The sequence below is a fragment of the Hippichthys cyanospilos genome, chromosome 16 (assembly GCF_059441005.1).
Source record: "Hippichthys cyanospilos isolate Australia breed blue-spotted pipefish chromosome 16, RoL_Hcya_1.0, whole genome shotgun sequence".
NCBI lineage: Eukaryota > Metazoa > Chordata > Actinopteri > Syngnathiformes > Syngnathidae > Hippichthys > Hippichthys cyanospilos.
The window spans coordinates 13221270-13243230 of NC_142384.1; the positions used below are offsets into that span (position 1 = coordinate 13221270).

At 38.8% G+C, this 21961-nt stretch overlaps 1 protein-coding gene across 1 annotated transcript; it reads left to right on the top strand.

The window, feature by feature from the left end:
• The first annotated feature begins 252 nt into the window (after positions 1 to 252).
• On the top strand, positions 253 to 1947 carry LOC148410710 (uncharacterized). Its single transcript, XM_088436875.1, has 2 exons — positions 253 to 585; positions 1459 to 1947. Exon 2 carries the CDS (start codon positions 1483 to 1485, stop codon positions 1945 to 1947), a length of 465 nt encoding a protein of 154 aa, XP_088293001.1. The 5' UTR covers positions 253 to 585; positions 1459 to 1482.
• Positions 1948 to 21961: the final 20014 nt, after the last annotated feature.

A 21961-nucleotide genomic window follows, 5' to 3' on the forward strand; every position in this document is an offset into this window, starting at 1 on the left:
CTGAAGCATAATTCATATTTGATTCCACTGCAATTTTCTACCGACTCCATAGAGGTGCACGAAACCCAGCTTGTCTCCACGCGCCCACGCTGCTCCTCCATGTTTTCTCCTCCCCCTTTTCTTTCTTTTGTGCTTGCGTGCGTGCCTCGTATTCTGCACTACATCTCTAAAGCCGGACATCACGTCACATGTCAGGGTTCCCGAGTCAGGCAAGCGTTTTTTTCTTTTCACGCTCCCCTCCCTTCTCAGATCCTCCACGGAGCCTGAGCGGAGCAGCCCACGCAGTCTGCGTGCGTCTCCGCTCCACGCTGCGCCAACACATCCGAGAGGATCATGGACGCGCGGATGGAAGGATGCGCATAGATGTTTCCAGTGAAGAACACTACAATAAAATCTCGCCTTGTGATTCTTACCTACTGTGGGATGAGCGTCCATCTCCAAGCACAAGCAGAAGTCGGATTTTAGAGGAACAAGAGAGGAGCTCGTAAGCACAGATCTGGGTTGCTGGGCGAAAGGCTGAGCGCGCTGGAAACAAGCAAAGTAGCGGATCATGCTTATGGGAACTTCCTATTCCGTCTCCTTAAGGTATTTTCTTCAGACACCTTTTTATTTTAGAGCTACCGTGTGTCATTTAAAAATGGTTTCAAACATGTTGAGTCAACGTGTGCACTTTTAATGGTAAACAATGCTGGAACGCTCCCTTCTCTCCTCCAGGGCTTATTAATTGATATCGGTTGACATTTGTCGCTCTTTTATGCCTTTCGAATGCCTAGCTGGATGTGAGTATGTAACGATTAATATGTTTTTATTTTGAGCGTATCTGGAAAGCTTCTAACCACATGCGCCTTTCTTGCACACGTCTTTAGACAAAAGCTACAGACACATAGAAATGCACTTGCGTTTTTTCATTTTTTTTTAACATTTTCCTGCAATTGATTATTTTTCTTAATACATTTATCAAGATTGGAGTCACGTTCATTCCTCTTTCTCTCCCTCTCTCGCTGTATGGCTCCCTTTTTTTTTGCGCATTTCTTGGCCACCATTGCGTGGAGTGGGCTCCAAAAGCTCTACGAGACCAGAGACAGAGCAGTCCATCTGTTCACATCACATAGCAACAGGAAAGGAAGAGAGAAAAATCATACTGGTCCCACAGTGTTACACTGGCATTATGTAGCTCCACTTACCTTCAGATACAATGGAATGAAGACAATCAATTACGGTTAATTTCATATGCACACCGGCTGTATATGCAAATGTTTCTCTTCTCCATAAATCTCAATATGTCTCCTGAGGGAAGGAAGCTTAATGATATAAGATTCTGAGAAAGCATAAATCTTTGGTAGGCTTTTTAATATGTTTCCTCATCTTTGCACGTCCTCCTGATTCTATCTAGCGGCACCATGACCACTCCCACTTTCCACCTCTCGCTAACCTCTCTCTACTCTGACCTCCCCTCAGAGTGGCTCGGCCTGATGCTCTATCATGACTGATGGCGACGGGAGAGTGCACTTTCAGTATGCAGATAGCCCGGAGAGGCTGGAGCAAGAGCAGGAGGAGGTCTTGGACGAGGTGAGGCTGGCCATACTGAAATCCTACCAAAACGATGTAGAACCCGGAGGCCTTTGTGATGAGGAGCACATGGAGCGCGCCGGCAGCTGCAGTCGGAGGAGGAGAAACGACGAGCGAGGAGAAGCCGAAGTTCAGCGGGAGCAGGAAGTGCAGGAAGCCGAGCTAGAAGTGGATGTTGGACCAACGCTGGAAGTTCGCATCGTGGCTCCCATACGGGATCCGGACTGTGTCTCCGAGGAGGAGGAGCAGCACCCCTACCCGGCCCTGGCCCCCATGGCCTTCTTCTGCTTAAAACAAACCACCCGGCCTCGCAACTGGTGTCTTCGTGTTGTGTGTAACCCATATCCTTTCAAATCATGGAAAGTGAAGTGTGGCTGATCTCTGGTAAGACCAACTTTATCTTCATTTCTGCATTTGTGAGTCAGGAATTCCAAGTGTGCCCAGTCAACATGGTGTAGACGAGGTGGATTAAATGAAGGTACGGGAAGTCACTTTAGGGGTACATAAAAAAGGTTTTTGCAAGTACTTACATATAGAATGCAATGTTGTGACAGGAATTATTCATTTTTTATTCAAATTAAGAGCAAAGTAATTGAAGCAACATGTTGCCAAATTGATGCCTTTGTTTTGCTAAGTTGTATATGACTGTGCAGATCAGTCAGAAATGAAACAGATGCTGGAAAATTGTGTCATTAATGACAATGTCCATCAATATAAAACTTAACAAAATACAGGCGTACAAAGGAGTCACTGTAATTCAATCTTGCAAAAAGTGCTATAAAATATAATCTACATAATAAAAACCAAAATGTACTGTTCCTGTCACAGCATTAAACGCATACATTAAACTTCCTGATCCCTCCAAAAATTCTGTTAAAATCTCACAAATGCTGAAAACAAATTTCCCTGATATAAACCTTAATTCCGTACCAACTGTAAATAATTCAAAGAAAACTGGCATTAAATGTCCCTGCATAATTTAGAAAGAAGTTTTACATGGGTGGTTGGCCATATGATTTTTTTTTTCTCTCTCTTTAGATACTTTTGCATGAATAATTGTGCTAAAGGGTTAGATTGCCCTAGCCGAAAATCTGGGCATGCTGGCGTGTGCTTGAATTTGCTTGCCTTCCTTGAAGTTGATTTTATTATGATGTTGGATCCAACATTTCTGTTTGGAGTTGGCACGTTTTCTAAAGCTACTTGTACTCGCATTGTTTTTTGCAAGTACTCTGACTGCTCACCACAGCCCAAAGAACATGCATTAACTTCTTTGAAGATTCTAAATGATCCATTATCTGAAATGCGATTGCGACTATGATGGACTGGTGGACAAATGTAATTCAAATCTAAGCACAGAAACATTTAACTGAAGACAAAAATAAGATGGAAGGTCATTTTCAGCAGTTTTCTAAACAGATTATGATAAACAATGGACGCCCTATATCTGGCAATAATTTTTGGTTTAATCACCAAAACTTACCAGTATATCTGTTTATTGTTTGCTTTTTAAGTAAGCTTACTGTGAATTTCTTCCCCGCTAATTAGAATGCAATTTTCTCATACATACTCCCACTTTGTGCTCGTGAGAATAGGCTGGGCCAAAGTAAAAATGCAAGTGAAAACTAAAGTTAGAGACTTTAGTCTCTAGGGAAACTAAACATTGCCGGGTTTTCACATTATTGCATCATAGACTGTCCCATTGTGCATTTTTCCTGTTACGTATTTACTTGTGTTTTTGCATATATTTGCAGTTGCACTAGTTGTGGCGTTATTTGCATTATTATGACTATATATTTCGGTTATGTGCGCTTTTTTTTTCTACAGGTTGATGCTTCTTGTTTTACAGCATGAATCTATTTTAACTGCGGGCAAAATGCACTCATCCCTCATATATGTTTTATGCTGCCCCTGTGCACATTGCTGTCAGGCAGCCATTTTGTGCTTAGGAATCATTCATTTTAATATTATGATGCAATGCAAAATCAATCTTTAGCTTCAGTTCATGTCCGATTCGGTATCTTTTATTGGCCTTCAAGTAAGTAACCCGCCAGCAATATTCTCATCCGTGGGATGCTTTACCACGCTGGAACAGTGACAGCCCCCCCCCAAATAAAAAAAAAAAAAAAGAAAGAAAAAGATGTGCATCCAAATCCAAGCATCAGGAAAATGACTTGAAGACAAACCACTGCAGCATCTACTGTATCAATTTTTGATGTGCTTCAGTGGGCGGTGTAAAAACAAAATTGGGATGTGATTCACACTTCCTTACACTTTTTGGTGTACCTGAAAAACTCATCTGACAACGTCTGAAGTGACAGACAATAATCCCCTTTTGGCCGAGTCCTGTTGTGGGAGGGCTTTGGCAACGGTAGACGCTGAGGTCTTGCTGGCCGTGTCCTCACATCTCTTCTGTGAAAATAGTGCATGACGTTCTGCTGTATTGTGTAATTGTTTTGCTCTCTGTGTGACAGTTCCTTTACGACCTGAGTTCGACCGGGTTTAGTTACCGATTAGAGGCTGTCTGGCCTTCTATGGGATGTGAAACGGCCCTAACATTTCAGTGACATTTAAACAACACAAAGCAAACACGATATAACGTGATCTATTTTGACATACAGCGAAGGAGCAGATGATTATTTTTTTGTGAGCGAGGCAGGATTTTTTGCGTAAGAAGAAAGGTTCTAGTCATACTGTCAATGATAAATGGTGGTTACATAATGTACACTGTTGGCTCTATTACATTTCAAAACGGACCAACAGAACAAATAAAACAGGTTATGTCTTGTTTCATTTACATCCAAATAACGTCATCGAAAGCATGAAGATAGGTCTACTGGAATATTGCAGGTCAGCTTCAATTTCTTGTGTTTTTTCAGATTTGTATGCAGCACTTGTCCCAAGTACTGCTCATGTTTAGCACAAACTGGAACCTCGAAGGTCATGCACATTCTTTGCCGTGCTTTTGGTCAACCTAACCACCAAAATTGTATGAATTCATTAGGACTATTTATTTATGCGCACCTGCAAATTTTGAAGACATAACAGACATTCTATTCAAGGCGCAATGATGAATCGACTAAATGACAACTAATCGAGGATCAAATTCATCAATTGATCGAATACTAGGAATTACGGTGGGTAGTTGGTGTAAAGCGCTTTGAGTACCCAAGGTATATAAGTGAAAGTCCATTTACCAATGACCAATGTTATCGTCAGATGCAGCTGCTGTTGCAACTTGGTACTTTGCATTGATGTAGTAGTCTAAACTTGAACTGCTTCTATGGCAGACTCTTCTTATTCTTTTATATATATATATTAGTGTTTCTAATTGTAATTGTGTGTGTATGTGCTTAACTTCAAGTATTTTTTTTTTTCTATACAAGCAAAAGATCAGGCAGTGTATTTCAAAACTACTGACAATGTAGTTGTCCAACCATGCTGGTGTACTTGGCAAGCTTTGAAGAACTCATAATCTAAATCTAGACAAGCCATTCGCACTCACTTTCACACCTATGGACTATGTCTTCAATGAAACTAACACACATATTTTTGGAATGTGGGAGGAAGCCGGAGTGCCAGGAATACATACTAACTGAAGACAGGAAGGGATGATTTGAATCCAGAACCTCTTAGCTGTGTGCCAGACGTGCTACCCACTGCATTAGCATGCTACCTCTGTTTAACCAGGACAAGAGTGGAAGATAAGATTATATGGAGGCTGGCTGTGTTTACATGTCAGAATGCAATGATTAAAAAAGGAAATATGAACTCCAATTTGAATATACCTCCATTTCCAAAGCACATTAGGTCAACACTAAATACTGTAACTAGGTATCATCAGCCGGGGAATTGCCAGCGGGGAAAACCCTCTTGAGATTAATTTTGCAATTTCATATGGACGGTCGGTGCCAAATGATTTATCCATTAAATCCAAAGACACGACACGATGACTTACTGAAAAGCCGTTGAGGGTGAAATTCATACATCATCAAGAGTGTATTTTAAAACTAAGTGGGGTAATTTGGCAGACCCATGTGGACCTTTATAGCTCATCCTTCCTGGATGTTCAGCTTTTCAAAACAACATTGTTGTCTGTGTTCAACCTTTTGGGGTTCTGAGTCCAAATCTAAATGAAACCAATATTGTTAAGGCAGGAAAACTCAAAATAAATTAAAGTGATTTAGTGTTTGTTAGTCATTTGTATTCATGCTGAGCACATATTAGACTTGGAGCTGATTTTTGATGTTCTGAAATATGTTCAGCAAGCAGCGGGGACTGTCTGTACTAGCATCGACTGGCTCATTGAGACGTGTTGTCACACGCTTTACTTTGCATGATAACTATTTGTTTTATGCGATGGTGGGCTCCAATTTCTAATCCAGATTGCCCGTCGTTCTATTGCACATGTTGCAAATGATTGATTTGGTATTTAAAAGCCATTGATCATGCATGATAAAAAAATAGTTGGGTTCACAATTAACAGATCGACATCAGTGCCACGCAGAACTTCTCATTCGTCATGTTTATGATGCTGAGCATCATTGATCGAGCGCTGCGCTCTCCGACACAACATCCGGGGTGATTCGGGTCTTAGTTCAAGCTGCAATCAAATCTTCGAATGATTAAAGTTATTCGCGTAATGGAGCCCTAATTTATGCTCATTACAGTAGGTCTGCACACAGGAGAGCAAGATGTAACTTTGATCGTGTTTTATTTATTTATTTTTTTCATTTCACACTAAATAAAATCGGAGAAATGGTTAGTTTAAACTCTTATCAAGCTAAAGCAGACAAAAGTATTACATGTGGTACAAGTTGAAGTTAAAGGGATTACAATTCGATTCTATATGGTATGGCTTGAATATAGTTCAATTACTGTTTGTTTACATTTGTATGTACTTATGAATGCTGTAAATGTGCCTTTTCCTTTTAAAATACAGTGCAAACCAAACCTTTGGAAACATCGGATTCAGCGTTTCGATGAGGATGACGATTCACAACTTGCAAAAACTTTTAATTCACAGGTGTGCATTTTCTTACTCTCTTAATAAATGACACTGTAGGTGTCAAATCTAATGGCCATAGAACACTTTAAAAATTCAAACCAAGCATTATTTGCTTCAGCATTTCAGTTATTTATTTTAGTCTTAAGTCTATTTATTTTTTATTTGAAATACAGAGCCAACGAGACTGGATGTTTTGCAAGGGTTAGTCTAATCTATAAATGCTTATAAATGTACTCTTTACCGGCAAAAAATAAAGAAAAAAAACCCGCGTTATTGAATCACAAGATGACTCAGGCTGATTAGATCAAATTCTCTGCGCCAGACAAGGTTCATCGATTTTAATGAGTGGATTTGTCTTGTTTTCATGTCTCTATTTGTCACCCTATATAGTCAGTAAGCATGCCGAAAGGGCCTCACGTTTCCTCCAGAAATGGATACAAACGAAGGCAGTCCAAGCCACTCTTGTAAATTTTACGCTGCAGTTGTGCTGAATCATTTAAATGATCGCGTAGTAATATTTCATCATTTTATTTGTTGCTTGGAAATCGAGCTCTAAATCAAAACACTTTTCCCCTTTTTAAACAAGGGAATATATTTTTAATGTTTTTTTTTTTTTTTTGCCTAACATGACTTTGCACTGACCTTGAAAAGGTTGATCATCGCCTTCTGCCACTTGGACAAATATATTTGGGGATGTGTTTGCACAGGGATGTGCATCAGCGAGTTGCTGTATTCTTTGTGTATTTATCTCTGCATATTGGTCTGTGTTTGTGTTTGATGACTCAATATATTTGGCTAGTACTTGTGCTAACAGCAGATTGGAGGTCATGAGGTGTGCATCGCAGCGGAGACGAAGCGATCCTGCCTCTCTGACGTATCAAGTGCTGGCACACTCCACACCTCTTGTAAAGTGTGTACTTGCGTGTGCATTACCTAACTCTGCATGCGCACTCCGAAAGAAAGTTTTATCTCCCTTATTCCCCATACTTGTCTTCGGTCTTTGCTCAGAAGCTGATTAAGTGCTGGATTATCTTGCCGGGATTCTCTTTAGTCTTGTAATGTTCTTAATGAGTGATACCTTTCATGTAGAAGCTATGAATATCAATGCATTGTGTGACCAGGGAATGTTAAGGTTCTGTTTGTTTTTGATGTCTAGAGTCGTCAATGGGAATGAATGGGATAATATCAAGTATCGGTGAAAATGATCATTAAACTTGATATATAGCTTTAACATCAACTCATGAACATCACATTAAACAGCAAAAAATAGTTGGTTTTGTAAAATTTGGAAACTATGGTTGAACGGGAGTTGAAGCGAGTTGGATATACTTGCAATTATTCATTATTATCATCTATACATGGGAATTTTTGGACACTAACTAAATTTACCAATGCCCACATCAACACCCTTAACATGAACATATAGTTCTCACACACAAAATGTCATATGTACATGATTTAAGTCACTTACAGAGGATGCTTTAGCAATACTCCATGAGTAAAGTTGGGTGGAGCCTTTTAACTACTATGATTTCAATAACTTCCTGCTCTTCTTCTTCTTCCTCGACTTATTGGCAGCAGGCTGATGAGCTGATTTTGCGCATGACTGCCCCCTATAGGTTGTAATTTGAACACCTAAAACTGAGTGATAATACAGTCCAAATGCCTTTTATGTGCTAATATATATATATATATATATATATATTTAAACTCTTGATTCGTCTTGGCATTGATCTATACAGTACTTAAATGTAATCAAGAGTTTTTTTTCCCCATTATTTAGATAGTGCTTTCCACAAATAATCTTTATCCTTAATTTATGATAGTCTAAAGTTTAACTGACTTATCTGATTGCCTTGTTTACATTCCCTCTAGCCCAGCTCTTTCTAGTGCATGCATAACACAACCCCAGCCTATAGCTTTTATTCCATGCGCCTTATAATGCAGTGCGCCCTAGATGTGAAAACGGTTTTAAAATAGGCCATAAAGGTGTGCCTTATAATCCAGTGCGCCCTATAGTGAGAAAAAATACGGTAATACAATTGAATAACAAAGAATGCAAGCTTAATTTGTAGAAAATACATGAAAAGCAAAAGGACGAAAATTATTTTTTGCGAATTTAGATCCTATTTTTATTTTTTTAAATGTGTTTTACTTTTTAACATTCTGACATTTAATGAATGCACAAACACATTTTCCACCCTTGTTCCCATCCAGCACCAATGCGCTCGTCGCTGCAAAAATGCATGTCTGCTGTGAGAACAGCTGTAGACAGACATCTGCCACCTGTGAGACATGCATGGCTCGTCACCAGCTAAACTGTTTTGTAGCCTGATTCCATCAGACAAGCCAGGTTGGCCATGTTTGGTGGTGGATTCATCCAAAGGAACAAAAACACGGCCAATAATACTGATTGAATAACAGACTGTTAGTGAATGCACTGCTTTAATGCATAATTTAGCACAGCGGCCTCTCTCTCCAATGTTTGTCTGCCTTGTAATGCTTTTAGCGTTGTCTGTCATAATCCATGTTATGGCAATGCCTCAATTTGTGACTTGCTGCTGCTGTGTTGTATTTGTCGCTGTGTCTTGTACGCGATTATTGAAAAATGCAAACTTTGTCTTATCTCCTTGACCCTCCATCTAAAATTGGTCACTTTTGCCCCTCCGCCACATTGCATTAGGCGAGCAAGGTGATTTGTCATGCACAGTATACAGTAAGTGTGACTCAACCATCACAAAGGCTTGATTTATGTGTACAACGTGTTCTCTTTGTTATATTTGGAGATTCAGTTGAGTCTAGTCATTGAGTGTTTATTTTCTGTAAATATAAAAATAACATTTGGACATGGATTCAATTTATTGTGGGAATAAGATGGAAGAAAAAAAGAAGAAATGGGATGAGGAAGGAATCATTTTTTTCTTGCTCAAGGACACTTCAAACTAGTCACAATGGTCAGGGGTCGAACCACGACTTCTCAGTTGGGTGATGATAACACTGTATATTTTCCTTTCAAGTTAAGAGCACATTAATTGGAACATGAGGCAATGTGTGTTTTTTTTTGACTTGCAAAACAAAGTATGCCTCTAGTTTTTTTTTTTTTAGCTTTATACACATACACACTGTCGTTAGTCATTTTTTTGGCAGACGTTATGTGATCCATTTGCTGGAGTTCCTGAATGAAATACCCTCCGAGAAACCACTACAAATGCAATGTCATAATTTTGTAAGTTTACTGAATCAGGCAAGAATGACACAACACTCACTTTTCAGTCTCTTTATTTTAATTACTTGGTTTATTTATATTAAAAAAATCCTTTGATTAGGGGAAAAAATATTTCACAGGATGTATATGAATAAAAATAGATGAGAACTACTGATTTAAAGCGTGACACAGAGAGTAAGCATGCGTTCTCTAAAAGACGAATCGGGATGATACAAAAAATATAATAAATACTGCAAACAGTATTTTCCCATGAAGGAAAAAAAAACGAATGAGCAGGCCAATTTTTTACTTTAAAATATATGAATTTGCAATTTCTTGTTAGATTAAATATTATTTTTCTTTGAAGTCTTTTTTTTCATATTGCAGTTTGCATCTGCGTAGAACTACTCCATTTCACAGAATGACCTGATTCAGCTATTCCTAATACTGTGATGCTGGTGCTCTTGTTTGCACTTTCTCACCAGCTTTAAGACACATCAATTGCTCTTGTTTACAACAATCCCCCCCCAACCACACACACACTCACTTTACCTTTTCCCTCCAAAAAAAACTGCAGCTCATACCGGGTGTTGCTAGCTTTGTTTGTCTTTTTCCTCCCTTTCATGTCTTTGTTCTTTGCTGCTGTTATGAGCGTTGCCTGCAAAGGCAGCATCAAATCACTTGTGGATTCTCCTCTCTATTTTAGCGGCCGCTCATAAGTGAGTGCACCACTTACGCATGTTTACCCCTTCCCCCCAATATTTCACGCACACACACACACGTACAGAACCAAGCATAATCCGATTTTTTTTTTCTCATTCGAAATGCAAACGAGCTGAAGTAGTTTGTGATGCTGTTTCTCAGATTTTTAATTAACTTGACATAAACCGGGAGAGGCAATGATGCAGTGGGATTCAATTGACAGTAAAACAGACAGTGGCCAAGTGTAATTAGGTGAGTTATGTTTCCAGACGTTACACAGGTACACTTAACCGTTCCTACTCCTCGACTGGGATCGTTAAAGAATGCCAATTAACCCAAAAAGGAAGTTTATGTATTGAGGAGGAAATCGAAGTCACGGTGTATGTAGGGACACTGACTGGGTCAAAGGTCGTGAGTGGGACCTTGCCAAAAGCACAATGTACTCTCTTGGTTCCACCGAGAAGGTGTTTATTATTCAGTTATGTTTTTAGGTCACGTTTCCCTGTTGCCTTGGCTGTGGAATAGCCGAAGCGCTGTTCTAAACGAGCTTTTTCGCGTTCCCGCGCTCGTATGCAAGCAAGTGTGTTTTCCGAATGTTTTCAGACGTTTCCCCACGCAGCAGCCCTCTCCTTGTTGCCGATCGCATTACTTGCTGAAAGATGCTGGTAATGATCGCAACAGCGAGAGCCGGCCTGTTTGTTATGGCTCATTTTGCCGCGACTGCTTTTTTTTATTTCCCGTAACAATGTTTCGGAAGCAAGATGTCAGAAGCGTTGGCTCACGTGCATAAACACCGGCGCAGGTTCTCTGCCGCCAGCGGAGGAACACTTTGCAGATTTCTTCTGTGGAGTCAGCTCTGATGTTCAAACCGGCGTTTAAACGGGGGCATGTGTGGGAGTGGATGCAAGGACGAACACGTGTGTGAAGATTCACATCCATGTGTGTGTGTGTGCGTGTTTGTCGGCATGAAAGTAAGTAATGCAGAGAAGGATGAATAAATAAAAGATCTGGGAAACCCATCAGCATCCTGCACTATGTTGTCATGGCAATGCCGACAGCGCACCAGTGTGTGTGTGAGCTTGAGCTCATATCACTGCAATGTTTCGGCTTTGTCTCCTATGGCCTACCTCGTTCAACCCAGAAACACTTTACATTAGTATGCGGCTCTTTCTTTATCCTGCATAACAGTAAAAATGACTCTCAAATGGTGTGGGGTTTACCGGTCAATTTTATCCTTTCCAAATCTGTTTTATTTACGATATATTAAATATAAGTGTCTTCTCTGTACTTTACACTAGGTGGCTGTATAAAAGCTCATGCATGAGCCTCTGAGAGGCTTTTATGGTGCACCAATAATGCATATAGCGGAATACTTGACTGTATCTCCTGAGAGTTCTGAAAACTGCGGTTTCTCTTGCTCTCTGCAGCACGCGACTCTGCTTTGTCTACAAAATGGGCCGGGCTGCATGGGAGTCGCTGAGTGAGTGTGCAGCGAGTGACACGGATTTTGGTGCGCGGTTTTCGTTCAAAATCCAGCAAAGAAGTACGGCCAAGCACCTTTCGTGGGATAATTCCCTTTTGTAGCCAACAGTGTAAAGTTAACATCCGTTTACCCATTCGATTCCTAGCTTTTTTGAAAATGGTGAATTTGGTGTGCAACGTGTTTGGCTGGTTTCAACCCACGTTGAAGGCAGAGTGGCTCTTGATGATGAAGAAGCACGTCAGGTGAATCTTAAAGCCCATTCATTGAAATGACTTCAAACAGCGCCGGTGTGCGTGTGGGGAAATATGAGAGCGAGTGTGGGCGAGAGAGGTAGCGGAAGAAGTCTAGGACAGTTGGTACATCTTGGCAAAGATGCTGGACTAGAAACTACCTGGTTACCAAGCAACAGAATAGCACTGCTGCACATTGTTACCATGTGCTGGTGGAAGCTTTTGTTTAACGTGCGTACACTTTTCAATGAGTCAACATATTTATTTTTCATGAGAGCCATAAATGACTTTAATACCAGTTAATATTAATGTATTCGTTTTCTATAGCATGTTCATTAGTTTAAAAAAAAGTGTTTTTCCTTGCAGTCGGCCGACTGTGTTATACCAACAAAAGCAAAGGAAGAATATCCGTTTAGTCACACTTTATGAACGCTCATTTGGTATCCGATTTAGTTTGGCTGACTTCACATCCGTTGGAGGGTGACACTCGCACCAAACTGAACTGACAATGAACCCGTAAATACACGTGTGCAATGAAACAGCGGCGTCTGTTTTTGTTGCGTGATCTGAGTTGTGTGATGTAATAAGACTACCGTATGTGGTTTTTAGTCCATCAAATGTACATACAGTGGCAGTCCAAATTGTGTACACACCACTTACAAATTTAGTCCTTTTTAATCATTATTTTTTTTAAAATCCCCCATTGTAGATTAACATTTAAGACATGATTATTATAAAGAAATATGACTGGAATGATTAAGGAAAAACAAAAACGTTGATCAAAACAGAATGTTTCATAATTTTGATTCTTCAAAGTAGGCTTCTTTTACTGAGAACAGTTTTGCACGTTTTGGTGTTTTCTCAGTCATCTTTATGATATGGATGATGGTTTATGACTTGGAATATCTTTCATTTCACACTGTGCGGTTTCAAGCGTTAATAGCTTTGCTATGGTTACGTAGATTTTTTCTGTACAAAGACTTTACAGGCCAAACAAGCAACAATATTATAAATATTATATTCCTTTGAAGACTTGCTTTTTCAAACAGATGAAAACACAATCTTTTGCAAAATCATATTAATTGATTATACAAAAAAAACTGACTGATTAATCCATTTAAAACAATCATTATTTGCACCCCTATTTGAGCCTGTTAGAACATTTAACTGGTACAGTGTTTCAAAATCCATCACAATTTGGTCTTCTGAACTAGCAGTATTTGTTTGCGTTTCTTCCAGTGAATTTTCGGAGCACTTTATTCCAGAATGTGTCCACCTTCCATCTTGTGCAAGTGTGATTAAAGTAAAAACCAATAAAGTGTTCCTCTTGCAAGTGATCCATTATAGTATAGATCGAACTTGGCATTGTTTGTGTCAACACAATCATACACTCAGACAAGTGAGTCAATGCGGATGGTTTCCTCCTCTACACTGCAGATAGACATAGATTTACTTTTTACAATGACAATTATTTTGTATTTGTTTTATTCGTGTGTGTCGTGTATGTGAATCCAACTCCTTTTAAATGCCGGTTAAGCTTTAATGAAGAAACGTTGCTCTCAGTGGCCCCCTGTCTGTTCTCTAATGAACCTCTATTATCACAGTTGTAACACAAATACACGCGTACACACACACAGTGTGACATGCTGTTTTTTCTCTTAGTGCGCACATTCATACAAATACACAAATATGCACTTGAGCGCGATTAAAGAGTGTCACTAAGCAGCTGACCCAGCTCGAGTGTGCGGGGTGCAGGATGCGTTTAAAAGGCCTGACTTTAACTGAAGTGGCAGTGTATTGCCGCTTTGAATTTGTTTGTGTTGAGCGTTTGCTTGACACTGTTTTAATAAAGATCGAACCAGCAGCACAAGAACAATGCTGAAAACTGAAACGCACAATGTGTGCTTTTTTATACTGATGTTATAAAAGTGCTGTCAATATTGAATGTCAATTGTCATCAAGAGAAGTGGTTAGAAAAAGTTTTCTGTTGAATTATTACCTCTGCCACAGTGATTATGTAATATAATCAATAAAGTCGTTTTTTTTTCTTTTTTTCTTTGGGCAGACATGTACCTGGCTAATACAAAGGGATTTAACTGATTAAACATTTGGGCAAGGTTTGTCAACATTAATATTGATTTTTTTTAGACTTTTTTTTATCGTAGCACCCAGCCACATTATGTGAGAATTGCAGGAAGTGGGAGGGGCTTAGAGCTAATTAAATCAGGAATGTTACGCCTTGGTGATCTTTGTGCGCCAGTGAAACCAATTAATATTTGTATTATCATTATTGTAGCTGGGCTAAATATGATGTTGTTTCATGTCAGCACTTAGACTTAGTGCTCACACTGCTTTGGATTTATTGCCTATTTGAGGAGTTCACATAAGGATTATGAAAGCATAACAACGATAGCAGTGTAATCACTTTTTTATTCACGGTTTTGTGATGAATGTGCATGGTCAAAAGTGGCATGAAAACGTGCAACAGCATCAGCAACGAAGCACTTCTGGGAGCCTACGGGAAATTAAGCTGTCAAAAAAAAGCACAACAGCATGTTGGGCACTCTTAGAAATTCTTTGCTCATATTATTGTACAATGTTTTTGTCTTATGGGCAAATATCTGTCCTCAAAATGTTCCTTGTTGACTATATAACGGTAAATAGTTCAGTCTTCTCAATAGTGCATTTCCCAATGTTAAAAACAATACACAGTCATTTTAAGGGGAAATAGTAATTTAAAAGGATGTATTTTTAAATTATTTTAATGTGTTTTGTATTATTTTATTTTTGCCATATATGAAACTCAATATAGGCCTGACCGTAGAACATTAAGAACATTATCTGCGAAAAGAAAAAAAAAACATTCCTACATCGTCACAGTTTGTATCTCATACCAGTTTTGTAAGAAACCACCACACCAAAGGAAAAGCAACCAGCCTTCTGGGTCTTCTTTGGGCACTCTGGTCTCCTCCCACCTTCCAAAAACAAGCATGGTATGTGTCTTGGACACGCCAAATTGCCCTTAGGTGTAATTGTGAGTGTGAATAATTGTTTGTCTCTGGGTGCCCTGCGATTGGTTGGCAACCAGTCCAGGGTGTCCCCCGCTTACTACCCATAGACAGCTTGCACCAGCAAGCCTGTGAACCTGGTGAGGATATGCAGCTCTAGTGAAAACGCTAGAAAGTCTTAACCAAATGTCAAGATGTCAATGTTACTTTTATTCTGTTTAACCTTTAATTACCCCGCAGGATTCACTGATACAAACACACATGCACAGCATTCATTTGGAGTGTGTGTGTATGTGTGCAGCATGGGTGTGAATACTACAAATGTTCACACTATGTGAGTAGGTGTTCATGCCACCGTATTACCAATGTCTTGAATGGAAGTGTCACAATGATATAAATGAAATTTGTATTGAAAGAATAAATACTACTAATAGAGTTCAAATTGTGATTTAGGGTTTTGTGGCAGAATTGATTATGGAATTAAATTTAAATGTACTTAAACTTAAATTGAACTTAAATATACTTGAATCTAGGTTTAATTTTCCCACACTTTTATATGTGAATACCTTTAGTTGTATTTGTATGTGGCATGGATTGCTTTACGGGCATGCGGCACAAACACAAGTGTAAGTGACAGACCTCCCCCGCACTAAACTCCGATCTGGTTTGCTCTGGTTCAAGATCTTGAGTCAGAAATTGGACAGGCACAAAGACAAATTATTGGGATGCTCCCATAGAAACAGATCAGAACACATTTGACAAGCTCATGTGTATTTTCAGGAGTAAAAACATTTGAATATGTATTCCAGAGTTGCTTTGCTTACGTTCAGGACAAGTCAAACTGAGTTAAGTTTAGCCTACCACATAAATGCAAAGCACCTAGCTGAGTTGCAACCACGGCTAATGATAGCAACAAAGATGCCAACATTTGTTATTTTTTTTTAAAAGTGGCAATTGAAAAACGGAAACAGGAGTATTCCTTTCGATGGATGAAAACTAAAGCACCTAGCACTTGGGACTAGTCTTAAATACAGCAAAAGCTAAATGAGTACAACTGCACCTGTAACGACAATAAATGGCACTGTAGCTCAATCATGTCTACAAAAATCACAATGTATCTGTTCTTTTTTTTTTTTTACAGAGAATAAATAGATGTTATTTACAGATCATCAACAAAAGGAATTTGACAAATGGCATACTTGTAGGTTTACAACATTATGTATTTGCCTTTGACTGTCATTTTAATTTCAATTCAATACATTGTTCTTTGTGTCACCAATTCAAAGCCAAGACAAGCTTAGGCCTTGACTATGTAGTGTGGTGTGAACGGACCAGATATATAAAGTATTTAAATTCCTGCCAGCTTTCCTGTGCAGCACAGAGACATTTATTTTTCTTTTTCTTTATGTATTTTTTTTACATATGCAGCAATGCATCACACCGTCATCTCTACTATACTGAAAGCTCCAACCTTTTGTATTTGTGTTTAAATATGTGTGTGAGGTTTTCCCAACTGAGCACATCTTGACGTTTGGGAGACCTTGCATGTTATTTCCTAATTTGGTAACTGACATGGTGAGCCATGTTGTGTGTGTGTGTTTCCCCGCTCATGTGTGAAAAACGAATGTGTTTGCTTCATCATACGTTGTATTTTTTTTCTGAATGATTTACACCAGGTGCAGTGAGTTTAGGTGTATGTTTGTGTGTACCGGCTCTAATTTCTCCTTAGTGTGGACACTATGTGCATAAAGTCGGGTGAATAATTTTAAGAGTTGATAAGGGAAAGCCAGAGAGTAATGGGCCTACAAGGTAGAACGACCATAACTATCAATCTGTGTGTCATGGTTTCTAAACCATAAAATACATGCCGAGGTTACACGTGTACAAATACACTCTCAGATAAAACCGCAGCTAATGTGTTCAAAGCAATTTCCTGATGTAAAAAGTACATTATTCATTTGAAATTAGTGCTGTCAAATCATATTTAAAGTCATAACTATTTTTAATACTGTTAAACTATTTTAGACAAGGCTTGTAATGGATAGTTATGATTTAAAATCATGGAATTGATGTAATATGATCAAATTAAAGAGATATTTTGACTTTAGAGACTGTTGAAAAAGCTTTATTTAATCCTTTAGTTTGATTCTTACCCCGTGAAATACAATTATTGAGCAAAACTACCAAAGTTTGAACTTGGTTTTGCAGTGTGCAATTTTATTTATGATACCATCGAGCTGTCAAGCAACATTTTAAAGTAAAACTACAGAAATGTCCATCTCTGTTGTCTTCCAGCTGCTACTTTAAGTAAATTAAACTGAGTTTAAATTCTTGAAAAACATTTTTTTAACTTATAATGTCCAAAAGTTTTAACTTCGACAAATCTATTTTAAGCACTGTGGTGGCTATTATGTACAGTATAGTCAGTCTCCTCATCAAAAGAGTAAACCTCTATTATTTATTTATTTTTTTAATGATAATTTTAGTAAATTACTGATCTGATCCTTAAGGTGATTGAATCTTTTTTATTAAATATCTCAGCCACCGCAGTCCACTAACTCATTCATTTACCTTTTGTAGGACATCCTACGAAAATACCAAAGGACCTCCTCATGCGAGCTTTTGTCATTTTCCTTGACCTTCCCAATGCAAATTCTCTCTACGGAGGATGAACTAATATTGTCGAGCAACATTCAGCAAAGGGTGTTGTTACACAGTAGTCTGCGTTGGATGGTTTGCATCATAATGCACTCCGAGTGATCTGACGGAAGCTGATTTATCTCCACGGTGGAGAAGGATTTGACCTTTAATTTCAGTGGAGGGCGAGCTGCAGGGGGAAAGGCAGGAGGTTGGAGATGGTGTTTGTGGGAAGACGAGAACGTTTTCGCAACTCCCTACAAACTAACTACAAAGTGAACATACAGAAGAATAGATTGTGCGGAGTACATTTTAAGTGGGACCGTGTTTCTGGAGCGGAACTGAGAAAGAAACTACATTTACTAAGTGCATTTAAAAGCATATGCACTACGCAACAGCTGGTTGGATATTAGGCAGGATCCCTCAGTGCTGTTGGCAAACTGATCCAGCAATAAGCACTACTCAATATGCAGACTGTCTACTGACAATGTGCCTTTGCAAATGACTGCCGCGTTGCCTTAATATGATTCTTTTAATCACTGCCATTCTTCCTTTTATCTCCAGCTGCACGTATAATTTAGTGAACTCAAACTATCGCGTAATATATCACCACAAAATTGGTCCAGAGGAACGATTTAGAAGCTAGAAACATGCTGCTCTTTGCCAAATAGCCATGTTTTGCCATATATAGCCATATATTCATCATTTCATAAAGAGAAAGTTGTTGGATTTTGCATATAAAAATAAATGGACAGTAGCAATGCTAGTGTCCCTACGCATCAGTACAAAGAACTACATCATTGGATAAAATGGAGAGTGATATTTACTTTAAAACCCGTATGAGTACTTTGCCGTTGAGAATTTCCAAGTAGTGAACGCCTCTCCAGCGTAATTCGGAATTCACTCAAAGCAGTTATTTTTTCCTTTTCCTGACGATGCAGGTCGAGTTCATTTTGCCATAGATATCCAAAGTTGCGCAGCATCGGTGTTTCACCAAGTTTATGTGTGTATATGCCAAACGATTGCAAGAAATAAATGAGTCAAACGGATTACCTTAATTGAACTTATTTTAAGCTTTGTAACATGAATGATATAACCATTGTCCCACATACATATAGGCAGAATGGCTTATATGCACGCACGTGGGTGTTACCTCTTCCTGCACCCGACACACTTTGTTTATATCATTAGATACCGTACCATATAAAAGACAAATCATCTCTGTATTTTGTTTCACTTTGGGACATAAATGCACATGCAGCAGGGGGCTGTCAACTTGGGTTGTAGTCTTGTATTGGGTTTCCTCAAGCATGTGACAGCCCAGAGACAAGAGGAGAGATAAGGAAGAAGAGGCAAAAGGAATGCCAAGAGCAAAGCGATAGGGGACGGAGTCAAGCGGAGGGGGAGGGGGGGGGGGGGGTGCTTCAGAGCAAAATGAAAGAGATGAGAGAAATAGTTGAAATGACTCAGATGGTGGGTTGAATGGAAGGAATCCGTGCAGGAATAGTTTTTCTTCTTTTTTTTCCGCTCCACACTCCCAAGAGAAAACACTTGGAAAAACAAAATTCTGTTGATGATTATAATTGTGTAATTTTTTGGCATTCAGTCCAATATCAGTCAATTTTGTCATATATATTTCATGCATCTTTTATAATGCATGCCCTTACCTCTGCTCATTCAATCAAAACATGTCCAGTACTGGTTTGAAAAAAAAAATATATATTTTATCATGCACTGTGTGATATGACATAGATCATTAGATAGATCATTAGTAAACAGAAGAACAGATAAACCCATTCACATGTTGTTCCTCTTTAAAAAATAAAATAAAATAAAATAAAACTACCCATTATTGTACTTTTGCACACCTGTGTCGTGTGTGTAACTGGTCAAATTCATGTCCCCTAGCGGCGTCACTTGGTATGGCATCAAATCACACCATATTTGGTCGTTGCAGCTAATTTCTTCTTGTTGCATTTTTCTTTTCTTTTTTTGCATTTGTTTTAAGTTCGTGTCTATTTCGTTTTTGTGAGACACTTATACTCACAAGGCTCACAGGCTTGCTGGTGTCCATCCCAGTGGGCTCGGGGAGAACATACAAACTCCACCCAGGAAGGTCTGATTTGGCTGGAATTGAACTCGGGTCCCTTAACTGTGAGGCGGACCTGCTGCCCATTGTAAAGTAAACATATTTAAATGATGTTATTATCATGTTTGAAGAAAACAAGGTTGTTTATTGAAATTTTATCATAACTAATGTTTGACATCCTCTGGGCAACTTTTTCCAATGGTGATTGTGTAGAAAGGGTGCCTTATATTAAGACTTTGATTCAGTCAGAGTGAATTATTCATCAAGTGTTGTCTTTTTGTCGCAGAGTCACGCCAAGACAGTAAATAAGATCAAGTCACAGTGTAATAGTTACAGCAAGCCTTATTATTGCCTATTTTGATTGATGCAGTTTGTCATTTTGTTCCCCCTCCCAGCAACATCCCACTTCTCAGTTCTCGGCTACTTCCTAATCATATTTTGAAGTAATGACAGATCCACTCAATTGTTATGATGTGTCATGCTACATTTTTTTAAAACTATACTATTGTTATTGATGTATTTATAATGCCCTAAAGTCATTTTTAAAGGGTTTATTGTGTGATTTTGGATGACATTCTGGCTGTATATTGGATACATTTTTGTCATATTCACGCTGAGATATTTTTCTGGCTGCTCTCACAAATCTGGACTTCTAACCGATTTGGCACAATTTGCTATAGATGCTAGTTGACCTCTATTTTGCTCAGGTAATAATAAAGGAAATGAACAATCTGGCATATGTTCAAATTGGCACTACCATTTTTTTTTTTTATGAACCTAACTGGCATTTTTTTGAAGCAACATTTAAAATGTCATGTGTAAAATTTGTTAACGACAATTTGTTAGCGATGGCAACTGGAAATAGCGGTATGTATAAAGCTTTAGCCATAGACAAAACACACAGGCAGAGCTCCTTTGATCTGCCTAAATTGATCACAATTTGGCAAACCTCACACACCAAAGCTGTATGTTTCTGGAAAAGTTGGTTTCAAACTAACAACCTTTGTGGAATTTAATTTTATAGTCTCCATTGACTGTCTAAATATTGTCTGTAACTCCAAAACAATTCAATTCAACAATCTAAAAGTTATAAAATGTACTTTAGCCAGTGGTTCAGCTTACTACAAATACACCTAAAAAGGTAAACATATTTGTGTTGACTTCTTGTTGTTATTATTGAAAAAAAAAAGGAACGATAGGAACGATAGTAAGTTTTCTTCTTGGCAAACGGTACAGGGAAATGGCTGCCTGAGAGGAATAATTCAAAAGAGTGATGAAGTGGATGCGAAAAGTTCTTGTTTGATGCAAATCATTGTTCTTGGTACTGTGCTAAGGTACAGGTCAAACAGAGGCGTTTGAGAGCTGCCTGCCATTTTCAGATTGTGATGAGAGTGATCTTGCCTTTGGCTGTAAATAAGTTCTAGCAGCACGTGATGTTGAAGCCTACTTCTCTACACCCCTCAAAAAATAGGTTTTCTGGTCTGCTTTCTCTGGAATCTCTAAGCTACTGTGAAGAGAATTCTCGCAATCTCCTGAGCTTCTGTGATGACATGGTGTCACTACAGATGACTATCTGACTGCCAGCCTGGTGCGTCAGCTTGCAGCATGTAGAACTGGATTTGAGGCTGTCTGCTACTAGCAGCAAAAGAGTGACTACTGTATCTGTTTCTATGGAAACTTGACGTGAGACTCACTTGTGGATAAAATCATTTCACTCCCAGGCTTTGAATGCACAAGTAGATAAATGACACATTGTAGACAAAAGGCGTGCAGAAGTCAAGTCTGGCCTGCAACATCATTTGCATTTTATCTTTATCCATTTGCAATGGCTTTTACTCAATGTAAGACAATGTACAATGTACAAATCATGTATTTGACATTTGATTCACTGTCATGTTTCAATTTTAGATTCCATTTTTTGTTATTTGTACATCTGGGATTATAAAGATCAGGGCATGGGCAAAGCTGGAAATTTTTCCGTTAGGTGGCTAGCCTGACACGGCTGCCTTAGTAAGGTGTGGACAAGTGTGGTC